The sequence below is a fragment of the Centroberyx affinis genome, unplaced genomic scaffold, assembly GCF_046629955.1.
Source record: "Centroberyx affinis isolate AG114_WGS23_722 - 3 ecotype Tasmania unplaced genomic scaffold, CSIRO-AGI_Caff_v1 ptg002406l_1, whole genome shotgun sequence".
Taxonomy (NCBI): Eukaryota; Metazoa; Chordata; class Actinopteri; order Beryciformes; family Berycidae; genus Centroberyx; species Centroberyx affinis.
The window spans coordinates 146887-159803 of record NW_027280656.1 but is presented as its reverse complement, the minus strand read 5'-3'; the positions used below and the strand labels follow the sequence as shown (position 1 = coordinate 159803).

General features: G+C 40.9%; 1 protein-coding gene across 1 annotated transcript; it reads left to right on the top strand.

The window, feature by feature from the left end:
- Positions 1–1306: 1306 nt before the first annotated feature.
- LOC139656195 (uncharacterized) lies at positions 1307–8578 on the top strand (the record flags this gene model as incomplete). The annotated part of the gene is made up of 3 exons (XM_071533699.1): positions 1307–1451; positions 6560–6742; positions 7809–8578. Coding segments are annotated over exons 1-3 (1098 nt in total), but the record flags the coding sequence as incomplete, so codon positions are not given.
- Between the last annotated feature and the right edge of the window lie 4339 nt (positions 8579–12917).

Sequence of the window (12917 nt, the reverse complement as noted above, 5' to 3'; positions counted from 1 at the left end):
CCATTCCCTGAAGAGATGGATAAACAGTGGGTGGTGGAGGTGGGGCCTGAGATGTAGGAGGGGCTGAGGCTGCTGCCTGCAGGGCCGCATCATCGTCGTCATCATTCTCATCATCACCCTTGTCATCACGCATTCCTGAGGGTGGAGCTGTGCGAGATAGAGCGTCCGGGGGAGGCAGATCCCTATTTCTGTCTCTACTTTTCTTTTTCTTCCTTCTGATAGTCACTTTCCTCTAACATTGTCCTACATCTAGTTAAACAGTTTACGCTCAAAGTGCCTCTCATGGGGAAAATACCTTCAGTGACGTAGTGCCAGAGCAGAACGTCATCAACCACGCTTTTACCCCATTTTTCTGCCATTACTTTAACAGGACCCGCAAGTGGGTCAGAAAGTTGTTCTACTTTTCCTAGTGTGTTTTCCATCTCGCTCTCAGTTGTGGTTGTCTTTTATTTTTCCCCAGAAGGCTAGTGTAGCCTCTTCCCTAGACAAAATGTATGATGCTGGCACCGACAAGCTCCCCCTCCCCTCTCTGCTCTGCACCCTGACTCACTTTCTTCTTTTTTTTTCTCTTTTTCACCACCCTGGATGACTGGACCATACAATAATATCTCCTATAACAAATTACTATATCAAAGTCTTTTACATTAAATAGCACAATAAGTGCCTGTTTTCTGAATTATATTTGCTGTTGGCCACTAAATAGGTCATGTCTCTTCTCACATTTCTTTTTTACACTATACACCCTATTATAATCATATATTATTATTATTATTATCATTATTATTATTATTATTATTATTATTATTATTATTATCATCTATTATAATATACACTATTATTATATACCCATCACTCTTTTCACAACATCATTCACACAATGCCAATGGAATGTACCATGATATCAGCCAGGTAGTTTGTACGACACTTTCGTTCAGAGCAACGTACCCTTTGTGTGGATAAATACCCACAGGACACTGATATCACAGCGCCATTCCCATTCACTCACAGAATATCACAAACAGTTTTTCTTTTTTTCTTTTTTCCTTTCTTCTTCTCTTAAGGCCTTTCTCTTAGGACCTTTTTGTCCTTTTCTAACTGGTCTGTCCTCTCTCCAGACTTACGATATAGACAACCTCCCTGAGGGAAAACATTTTTTTACACCCCCCATTAACCTAGGATTTTTCTCTCTTTATCTCTCTTGTTGCAAATACACATGAGACTACCTCCCAGAGGCCTTTACAATCTCATTGACTCACTTCTTATGAAAAAGAATTCACAGAAACTCACCACTTGCTCTTTAAAACGGATGGACGACCCACTGAACGGCGCCTTCGCTGGTGTCAGGCGGGATCCAGACCTCCCTTTTTATGGAGTGGAATTCTCCCTGAATCTCCTGGAGACTCCTGCCAGCAGTTTGACCCTCAACTCAGTCTCAGACGGCGCTCAGTGCTGTGTCCATCCGATCCTCGTCGCCAAAATGTAGAGGAAAAATAAGCTTCACCTTGTGGGTCAAATTGAATGAGCAATGGTTCAAGAGTCTTCTGTGGATTCTTTATTCAGACATGCATGGTTCAGTTCAGTGTTCCAGACAAGCAACAAAGAAGTGACAAAGAAAGGAGTGGAGAGGATTCACTTATATAGATTAAACAAAATTGTAAATCTTGGCACAGAGCCAAACCCACTTGGCTCAAATACAACCCACAGTTCGGGTTTCTTGACTCAAAGCCCAGAACCTCACTTAATATGGAAACACGTATGGATAACATATAATATTGTCCACCTATAAGAACACTCAAAATGTCTCATAACCATATATTGTGGACATGCACACGTACATGCACTGATTACATCATTATGGTAAAGAAAAAAAGACACTCTACTCAGAGAACAAAGAACAAAAAAGCAGAGTGTGTTATTCATATAAAAAAAACACAGTATTCATTTTATTTCTAACAGTCTATTTGTTGACACTGTGGCTCTGACTGTAGCAAACTAACCTAAACTAAATGAACAGAGATGGATAACAATCCAAGCAATTTCAAGCAATTTCAGCAAATTTCCGGCTGAGGCAACGCTGCTGCAGAATTACATTGCTCCCTATGAACTTGTGATGCTGAGACATCAAATATAAAAATGAGCTGGAATTGAATCCTATGTTAGTAACAGGGATTATGTAAGGCTGTGCTGTTATGAGCATTACCTGCTATTGAAACTACTGTACACCATGTGTCCTGTGTCAAGAGGCTACAGGATAATACTGATAGAATTCATCTTACTGTGGCATAGCTACAATTTAAGACAGACTGTCTTTACAATGCTAAAATCATTCCTGTGAACAAGAAGAAATGTATCTGGACCAAGTTTTATTTTCAAAATAATAATGACGATGATGATAATGATGATAATAAGCTTTATTTAAACATACAGAATTACAAACAAATGTGTTTTACAAGATGTAGTGAAAAAAACAAAACTGAGTAATAATTAAAAACATAAACCATAAATGCAGTGTTGGGCAAGCTACTTGTATGCAGTGATGTACATGTAATGTAAATGTAGTGAGCTAAGCTACCAGTTACTCTACATTAAATGAAGCTCCACTACACTGAAGCTATCCCCCAGAAAAATGTAGCTAGCTAAGCTACGAGCAACATGGCAAAAGTAGTTTGCTACATCAGAGCGTTTTTTTTTTTTATTGAACCAACTTCATGCCAAATCAATGTTATCTCAGTGATCAAGAAAAATTGTCAGTCAAACTGTGAGATAGATGTAGCCTGAGGGCCTTTAGTGAAGTAGGAGGCTGACTCAGAAGGCGATTTGAAGGTCCCACAGGTGGACATGTATTTACAGTGCAACTAAAAAAAAAAAAAAAAAAAAAAAAAACCTGAAGATTACAGAACAGAGGATAACTCAACTCATACCAAATCAAAATAACAGCACATGCACTGGCATCTGCACTGCCTGACCTTCCTCCTTCAGCTGCCTCAGAACAACTGTTTAAATAAAGCCATCAATTTCCCAAGACACATTCCCTGGCCTTCACCAACCTCACTACAGGGGTGAGACATAATACAAGCTTTTACATGCATAGCTTTTAAACATTATTAACCACAGTATAATTTTCACAGAATTCCATTTTCCGACTGTACCTGAATGCATCACCAACCATATACAGTAAATAGCCGCGATCTCGCACAGCAAAACAACAATACACTTTAGCACAGTAAAAACCCCCCTCCGACATGGAATAGGCCATGACATCATCGATGACGTCATCAACCACATGCAACTGCAGGGCGGTCCCCTCCCAAACAGTCGATTCCCGCGGCAGGTAAGAGTTTGTGAACAAAGAAAAGGTAACTATAGACTACAATTCTGAAAATCCTGTAACTAAAACAACAATAAAGGTAAATGAGATGGCAACAATGTTTGTCTGTGATTATTGTGTTAAACTGAAAATATGGAATGTGGAAATCTCAACAAAATATAACGCTAAGAAATACTGTGAAACAGTGACAAATTAAGCGGTCATAGCCACTTTGTCATACAAACAAATAGGCAGGCAACAAAAGTTCAATTGTTTATTATAAAACAAGCTGTGCCTTTGCAAGCAACTGCTCCAATAACAATAACAATACCAATTTGACAAAAAAAACAAAAACAAACATGTGCTCCACATAATAACATAAAGCAAAGTGTTGAGAGTGTGTGTATGTTCATCTATGTTTGTTTGTGTGCGTGTGTGTGCGCGCGCGCGCCTGTGTTTGCATTTGTACGCTCAATAGTGGAGATTTGTGGCACATTTGCAGGATAAAGCTGTGGTACCAGAGACGTCGTAGGCGTCAGCCCAAGGATTGGTCTGTGATGTCACCATTATACGGAAGTCCTTCCGTCGGCTACACATACCGTGCCTGACGCTGGCGTCACGTACATATCCTTAGCAGTTTTATTCCAGACCGCAGCAGAAAGCTCCGCTGGACGCTACCGCACTATTTGATCAATAAAACAGCTTCGCTACTGAAAACGCTTTTTGATTCAAAAACAGCGACGCTACCACCACGCCACTGAGAAATGTAGTTAAACTAGTAGCGCCGCTACTTGTCTATTGTATACAGGTGTGGAGAGAGATTATGAGATTCCAAATTTTAAGCATTTGTCTGTGAAAATTGGAGAGTTTAACTGGGATTTTTCCCTACATCAAAAGGGCATTTCAGTATCCAGTATATCCATTCATTCACTTTATGAATGGCCCTAAAAAAAAAAAAAACGAAAGGTGGATGACGAACGGTTAATCAGTGGGTGGGTAAATATCCGGAATTATACCCCATCAATCACAGATTATTTAAGGATAAGCAATGAAAGTCGGCAGCTTGGAGGAAGATTTCGGGAGTAACGGGATGTGCCGGTAAACTGTAATGTTATAACGTTAATCTATTTTACATATTAACATCTACGGGTGCCCTCTGTGATGCTTCCTATGTGGTATACCTGCGCCTTGTGCTATCTGCGACGCGACGCTTCTCGTCCTGTGTGCGACCCCCTTTAGTGTTTATAAGAAGAAGGTAGGTTAGGTTAATAAAAGGTCAGACTGCTGCTGCCATTTCAAGCCAGCAGTGTCAGCCGTACATTTCGTTTTTGACTGTTTTTCCCATGGCGCATCATCCATCCATCAGATCAACAGCATTTCCCCTCTTGGAAGCTCATACTTACATTCCCCGGGTTACACTGGTGCTCTGGTGGAGATGGGGTTGACGCCTGAAATCAATACACATATCTTTTGTTTTGGTCACGTTAAGTTCTGACTTATAAGTTAGACATTGCAGCATCCTCGACGAAAAAGTGAAAATGCACGTAATGCTTTAACATCCTCACCTTTAATAGGTGTCCAGTTTAAAACCTTATCCATGTAAGCAGAGGCAATTTTATGTTTGTTTCCAAAATTCTGTGTGAGTAACTTCTTTGCTCTTTGATATCCTTGGTCATGAGAATTGAGGAAGATGTCGGCAGCTGCGCACTGTGTCTCTTGGCTGCCCCCTGGTGGATTGTTCAAGAAAGTGCAATATCATCAGTGCAATACCGTTTTGCCTTTGCATGATGGTCAAGATATCGTTCTGACTGTCCCAGGTCTGCTTTCATCCACATCTGCCATACTCAGGTCAAGGTTTTGATTATCATGGGGTCGTATATTCTTTTACCTTTTCACTAAAATCACAGAACATTTTTCATTTTTTTCATTTATTTATGTGGCTCAAGACCATGATCACACGGTATGGAGCACAAACAAAACATACAATAATAACAAAACGATAGCGCACGGCATGGCTGAAGTACAACAAATGTTACTTGAACAGAGGAAGGACATTCGTCAAAAAGGCACCTATACGTTTTGGCTTATCTGATTGTAATAACAAAATTAATTTAAACATAGATGGGCGATTTAAATAATACTTTGGCAAATACCTTTCTCTATAATTAATTATGTTTACATTCTTGCATTCAAACAAAATATGATACTCGTCTCCCACACGGTTATCATTACAGAGGTTGCAAATCCTCTGGTTTCTATCCAGCCCTTTATATCGTCCAATGACCTTGGGGATTCTGGTGTTGTTCACCCTAAAGTTACAGATAGCCTGTCTATACTTTTGGTTTTCATACAACAGGTACTTTTCCAATTTAAGCTCTTGTTTAAATTCTACATAAATATCACATGATGTCATACTTCTGAGCTCACTTTGCCACTTTTGCATGAACTGATCTTTCAGCCTCTGTTCCACAGTTAGTTTCAGCCAGTTGATGTTGTTACACCTTTGTGTGATCCAGAGGTAAGACAAACCACAATCATCCAATATCTGCTTAACCTGCAAGACCCATGGCGACGCATATACTCCCGAATTATGCAGGCTGAGCAAACAGTTGTACATTATTCGACTGAGTTTAGTTTCTTTACCTTCTATCAGCCTCCCCCAGTAGCCAATAATTCTCTTTTTAACTGCGATACAGAGTGGGTATCTTCCCAACTCCCCATAAACCATATTATTGCAGGTTGTCATTTTAACTTTCATTTCAACAGCTTTTGCTTGAAACCGTTTAAGTTTGCCTCACAACTTCATCTTGAGGCAAAGTTCAGTTATATTGTGGAACAATATAGAGTTTGGGAGATGATGCATTTTATGTTAGAGGTTAGGGTTTGAGTTGAACGTGATATTGGATTACTGTGGGAATATTTGATTGATTATAAGGCCACCTCTGTTATTTTTATATGAACCAAATACTACTGGAACAACTTGTACAGTTATACGTTGTTCACTTAGAACGGGTGTGTTCCCCACTGCTTTTAAGCAAGCGCGGGTTAGCCCGCTGCTAAAGAAACCTGCACTCAGCCCATCTCAGGTTGATAATTACAGGCCGGTTTCACTCCTCACCTTCCTTTCCAAGACACTTGAGCGTGCAGTCTTTAATCAAGTCTCTGAATTCCTTTCTGAAAACCGCTTGTATGATCCTAACCAGTCTGGCTTAAAACGCGGACACTCTACAGAGACTGCACTCTTGTCTGTAGTGGAAACACTCCGATCAGCTAGAGCTGCCAGTCAGTCCTCTGTCCTACTGTTACTTGGCCTATCGGCCGCCTTTGACACGGTTAACCACCAAATCCTCCTCTCCACACTTGCTGAGCTTGGCTTCTCAGGATCTGCTTTCTGCTGGTTTGAGTCCTACCTCTCAGGGAGATCCTTTAGAGCAGTGGTCGGCAACTAGCGGCCCGCGGGCCAAAACTGGCCCGCCTGTAATAGTATCTGGCCCGCCAGATGACACTGAAAATCTCTGATCTTGCCATGCTTTGTGTCGTGGTGCCGTCGTATATTGTATTCCTTGCAAACTGCAATAACTTCGTTGCAGATTAGACAGACTGGTTTGGCGTTAATAAAATCAGGTAAGATGAATGCATACTTGTCTTTCCATTCTTCTTTGTACGTCCTACCTTCGCTGTCAACTTTTCTTTTCATTGCTTTTGGCAGTGACATTTTGTCTTGCTAGCTATCAATGTTTTGCTAATGTCTCTGTGCACACAATGTAACCTCCCGCACAATAACGCGGGTAACGATGTAACGTGAGAGTAACGTATGTCGGATATCCAATCCTGAGTCCATAAAATAATTATTACAATACGTTAGTTAGGCTCAAAGAAGTAGTCATTTTCAAAATGGAAATGATACACATTTATTATTAACTGTGTGGAGAGGGGAAATATGAGATTTACACACATTCATGTCTTAAAAGACAGTCTGTCGGTGATTAAAGACAGCAGTCACATTATCAGCAGGTTACTATTATAACCTGTTTTATGACGCAGCCACAGAGTGGAGCAGGAGACAAAGCAGTAATAACACACTAATAACAGTCTGTGGCAAATTCAAGTTACTTTATTTTAAACAAATAACTTTCTTAAATTACTCTTTTGTACAATATATAATAGTATAGATTAGGAAAAAAAAGTTTTGTTTGGTAGAAAAAAAGGTTCTGTCCAAGATATTATGTTTTGGCCCACCATTCAGTTGCTTGGAAAAAATTTGGCCCGAGGCCAAACGTACTTGCCGACCCCTGCTTTAGAGTGTCTTGGAGAGGGGAAGTGTCTAAATCCCACTGCTTGTCCACAGAGGAACCTCAAGGGTCAGTGCTTAGACCCCTTCTCTTTTCAATATACACCACCTCATTGGGTGCAGTGATCCGCTCACATGGCTTCTCATACCATTCATATGCTGACGATACCCAGCTCCTCCTATCGTTCACGCCAGACGACCCCACAGTCTCGGCACGGATATCGGCATGCCTCGCCGATATATCGGCTTGGATGAAGGAACGCCACCTTCAGCTTAACTTGTCAAAGACTGAGCTCCTTGTCATCCCAGCCAGTCCGTCTGTACAACAACAGATCAGTATCCAGCTCGAATCAGCTCAGCTCATGCCCACAAAGTCTGCCAGAAACTTGGGTGTCATGATTGATGACCAAGTAACCTTCAAGGAGCATGTGGCTTCTGTTGCTCGGTCATGCCGATTTGCTCTGTACAATATCAGGACGATCAGACCCTACCTGTCTAAGCATGCAGCACAACTCCTGGTAGAGGCACTTGTAATATCACACCTTGACTACTGCAACTCCATACTGGCAGGGCTCCCAGCAGGTACGCTCAAACCTCTGCAGATGATCCAGAACGCGGCGGTGCGTCTGGTCTTCAACCAGCCCAAAAGAGCACATGTCACTCCGCTGTTCATCTCCCTCCACTGGCTCCCAGTTGCTGCCCGCATCAAGTTCAAGTCCTTGATGCTCGCCTACAAAGCAGCAACCAAAACGACTCCGGCCTACCTGAACTCCCTCATTCAGGTCTACGCTCCCTCCTGCTCACTACGCTCTGCCATGGAGCGGCGCCTGGTGCTGCCACCACAACAAGGCCCTAAGTCACTAGCCAGACTCTTCTCTTCTGTGGTTCCTCGGTGGTGGAACGAGTTACCAAACTCCATTCGATCCGCAGAGTCCCTCTCAATCCTTAAGAAAAGGCTAAAGACCCAGCTCTTTAGCGAATACCTTCTCACCTAATGGCACGTGTAACCAAACCAACCAAAAAAAAAAAAAAAATGTATTTGCCTCTATGCACTCTATGCATTGCCTCATAGCACTGCCTTGTAGCACTGCCTCGTAGCACCTATGTCCTGTTGGACCAGAACTTAGCTTTATAGCACTTACTCTCGTTGTTCTCTCCTGACTAGAACCTTGCTTGTGTTGTATGAAAATCTCATGTGTAAGTCGCTTTGGATAAAAGCGTCTGCCAAATGTGAAATTGTAATTGTAAGTCCACTTCACAGTGGCCTATGAAACTTGGTGGGCACATAAGTGACAACACCCATAAGGACTGTACCAAGTTTGGTGTTGATAGCCCAAAGAACGACAACACCATTTAAATTTGTGCTAAGCTAACCGCTAATGCTAGAAATCACACATTAACAGTATCTACTCATAAACCGTACTCACATTCACTCCTGATTGCTTGTGGACACTGCTCACACTGGTCCTGAGTGATTTTCAGAAGCGATACTAGGCGGGCGCGCGCTGTGAATACCTTTCGAGCCTTCTTGCAGCTTTTATTGTTGATGTTACTATCATTATTATTATTATTACCATTGTTGTTGTTATTGTTTTGAAAATAAAGCTTGGTCCAGATAAATTTTGTCATGTTCACAGGAATGGTTTTAGCATTGTAAAGACAGTCTTAAATTGTATGCCACAGTAAGCTGAATTCTATCAGTATTATCCTGTAGCCTCTTGACACAGGACACATGGTGTCTGAGTTCATAGCCAGAGTTCAGCCACAGTAGTTTCAATAGCAGGTAATGCTAATAACACCACAGCATGGCAAGTTTATAGCGAGCAATGTAATTTAATCACAGCCAACTCTTCTTGAGGCAGTGATACACAGAGCAGCTTTTTGTGGCGACTCTAGAAAGCAGCAGTGTTGCATTAGCAGGAAATTTAAGGGATGCTGATTTTAGGTCTGCTGACATTTCAGGCTTATTTATAAAGTTTTTGAGCAAAGTTTGTGTATATACTGTATGATTCAATCCAAGCCAAACTCCGTGACTCTGACTTGACTATCAGCACTTTGCACTGGTTTTCCCTAACTGTCTGTGATATATCAAAAACTAAAACTAATTTTTATCATGTTCAAAGCATGAGATTTCTACATTTCTACTGTATAATTTGAGCTGTTGTTTTTAATCATATTCCTCAAAATGACTGAATGATGGAATGTGGGATAAATCAATATGCTGTAGTAAATGGTGATTTTAAAAGACCAATGGTTTTCTATCTTTTTAATGTCGTGGCATGCTCATACTAACAGCCACCGACCCACCAACACACACACACACACACACACACACACACACACACACACTGTTTCCAAAGAATCTTATCGTTCTTGTCATCTGAAAACCCAGTTTTGGTGATTTCCATGTTTTAACCGCATGGGAGTTATTCGGCACTTGACCGCCATGAAAACCAGATTATAAAGAAAGATAAGATAAGATAGCACACTATTAATCCCCTTGGGGAAATTCAGGTGCCACAGCAGCAGCTGTCAGAATAGTACCATGGAAAAACAAGTACAAGAAGATAATAAAAGAGAAGAGGTAATTGGATGAAAAATAGAGGTAATGTACATAATATAAAATAGAGACTACTCACCAAGATCGGATGCAGCTGGACGAGTTTGTAGCATTCTGATTTTTACTTGAACACATTTGTGAACATATCCAACAACAGATCCCACTACTGTGATTATAGGCTGACTGTTAGTCCAACGTTTTAGAACATAATTTTGCCAAATAGCAATTGATAGAAGAGAACATAGTGGAGGGATACCATTTGGGAGAGATAGTTCCTGTTTGGGAGACCGGCTCTACTTCTATTTTTAAATGCTAATTTTAAACCAAGAATAGAAATGCAAAATGACGACAGACCCAGGATGCTTTGTTGTCTTATAAGCAGGATCTGTTGTTGAGTCTGTTCACCAACGTGTTCAATGTCAGTTTTCAGGATATTTTCGTGGCTAATTCAAACGCTACAAACTCGTCCAGCTGCATCTGATCTTGATGAGTAGTTTATACTCTGGTGTTCATGGCGGTCAAGTGCCAAATAATGTTAAAACTAAGTGGAATATTACTTTAAAAGTTAACATTTTGGAGATATGCTGTTTTCACACAACATGAGTATTATATGATGTTATTAGAACTAAGGTTCGGGAACAAAGACCATGCCTCAAACACGCATTAAATTTCTTGTCTCAACCTATTTAAGCATGCCTAACTATTAAACTTTCTCTCTCCTGTGTCTCAGTTCTCAAATTCCTCCCCCACCAAACCCCTTTCAGCTGTTTGTCTGTCACTCTCATTTCACTCTCAGTACAGAAACCACAGGAGGAAATGACAGAGCCAGAGGACTCTCCATCAGCGAGGCAGCACCCTCCACCCTGAGTCTCAATTCCCTGGGTTCCTCACTGAGTCACTAAACTGCAGTGGAAAATTATGTCTATGTCTATGCGGTGTGGTTAAGAAAAGAGCGGGTTCCCATCTCTCTCTGTCACCTCACACTTCCTTTTATCTCTGCAAACCGCCCAGTAAGCATGAGTGTGTTCTCACGCCTCTGTCTCCAAACCCCTCTGCACTTCTTACATGTTAACAGCGCTGCACTGTCTACTTCTGTGCATGTCTTAATGTGTTCATGTGAAATTTCCAAGTAGGAAATTAGTTTTTTTCTGACATATCTGAGAGCACATGAATGCACAAACTCCATGAATCCCCTGTGTTAAGTGCCCAGTCCTTAACTCCAATGACATTACAGCTCTTTTTCTTTTTCCTTTAACATCCAAGGCAGATTTCTTTGTGTTTAATAGCACAAGAGATAGATACATCAGATTCTTTGGCATTGGCAAATACAATAATCAAGTTATTACAGTTTTTTTTGTGTTCTGACCTTCAGGTAAAACACGCTTTATGCTCCAGTAAACTTGAGACTAGTACCCACAGGGTAGGTGACGGTCGGGTCCACTCCCAGAGGACAGTCGGGCAGTTCAAACGTCTTGTAATACACATCCCGGTACGTGCACACATGCTGGTACACGTTGCTGAAAGGTATCTTGATGACTGGGTCCTGGAGGGAAGAAAACACGGTAACTCTTATTCTGAGTAGTTACCAAGGTAGTTAAAGGAATAGTTAACAAGTAGTTCCTGAATAAGACTGAATCAAGTAAGGTACATAAGATGAGACTGTTAGATACCATGTTGATGAACCAGTATGTAATGACTGGTTCCTGGATATCTGTGAATCCGCATAACTTACTTAGTGAATCGTTCCTGATTAACTCAGTGGCACGTAACCAATACCGAATCGTTGCTTCCTTATTACCTCCATATTAGTTCATATTTTTGTGTCCCTTCAAGTAAAGTAATGCAGTGGTTCTCAACGTGAGGTCTGAGGACCATCAAGTGTCCTTCAGGGGATCTCCAGCAACTGATGAATTGTTAAACTTCAGCATTATTTCATTTACAAGAAGTTGACACAATTAGAGAATGTAGAAAAATTGTGATCATAATTTCACTGTTATCTCTCTACCTACAATACAGATAGTCATGGGATCCTGGACAAAATCATATCTAACAATAAAAATATTCTCAGATTTGGGTCCAAGAGACAAAATCTCATCAAATGGAGGTTCATATGGCTGTGATGTGAATTAAATTAGGGGTTCTTGATATGGAAAATGTTGAGAATCACAAGTAGTACATCATACTGAGTGGTTACTAGTAATGCATTACCATTTAGGATAGTGTGATGCACTGCTTTAGTTAAGGGGGCACAAAAATGGTAACTAATGGAAAGGTAATCATGAAGTAATGATGCATTACTAGTAACCACTCAGTATGATGAACTGCTTTATTTCAGGGGAAACTGTCACTGACTGAATTTCTCTCTTCAGGTGCGTGTGCCAACAGCGCTGTGGCAACACAGCTTCCTGTACATTCTCACAGACTTGAGTCAAGAGCGCAAACTTTTTTGATAATATCTCTTCTAAAGAAACCCATGACTTCTTTAGAAGAGATATTATCAAAAAAGTTTGCGCTCTTGACTCAAGGCTTACCAAGGAGTGGGCCAGGTGCGAGAGGCCAGCATAACAGTCCAATACAAATCAGGAAAAGCCTGCACACTGACAAAAACTATTGAGGCTCATTGGATGCAAAAATAGATGATTTATTTACATAGTGAAAAAAGTGACTAAGTGAGAAAAAAGGGGAACGTTTCAGTCCTCAGACCATCATCAGCACTACTTCCATGTTTTTCATATTGGCTCTAAATAGGCAGCCAGCCT